The sequence below is a fragment of the Haliaeetus leucocephalus genome, unplaced genomic scaffold (genome assembly GCF_000737465.1).
Source record: "Haliaeetus leucocephalus isolate CR32 unplaced genomic scaffold, Haliaeetus_leucocephalus-4.0 Scaffold924, whole genome shotgun sequence".
Lineage (NCBI taxonomy): Eukaryota > Metazoa > Chordata > Aves > Accipitriformes > Accipitridae > Haliaeetus > Haliaeetus leucocephalus.
In genome coordinates, this window is record NW_010973360.1 from 223,979 (window position 1) to 224,321 (window position 343).

A 343-nucleotide genomic window follows, 5' to 3' on the forward strand; every position below is an offset into this window, starting at 1 on the left:
GCCGCCGCGGCGGCCGGACACGGTGGAGTCTGATGCGGCCGGTGCGTGCGTGAGTCACCGCGCCCCGCAGGCAGGCAGCCGGTCGGGCCGGCCTTTGTCTGCGCTGGGAGCATGTGGGTGAACCCCGAGGAGGTGCTGCTGGCGAACGCCCTGTGGGTGACGGAGCGGGCCAACCCCTACTTCATCCTCCAGAGGAGGAAGGGGCACGGAGGCGATGGCGGCGGCGGGGGACTGGCGGGTAAGGGCGGCGGCCGCCGCCGGGGTCCCGGGGGACACGGGGGGAACCGGGGGGGGAGGCCGGGCGGGGCAGCGTTTGGCGCCCACTCCCTCAGCGGCTCCCCCG

General features: G+C 76.4%; 1 protein-coding gene across 4 annotated transcripts in view; it reads left to right on the top strand.

Annotated features, from left to right (window-relative positions):
- The first annotated feature begins 42 nt into the window (after positions 1 to 42).
- TBC1D9 (TBC1 domain family, member 9 (with GRAM domain)) overlaps positions 43 to 343 on the top strand; it is a 53,369-nt gene continuing 53,068 nt past the window's right edge. For all 4 annotated transcript variants that reach the window (XM_010583607.1, XM_010583606.1, XM_010583605.1 and 1 more), the window contains exon 1: positions 43 to 238. In XM_010583607.1, the coding sequence (XP_010581909.1) occupies positions 112 to 238 (127 nt within the window). In that variant the 5' untranslated portion in view covers positions 43 to 111. The remainder of the gene's footprint in view (positions 239 to 343) is intronic.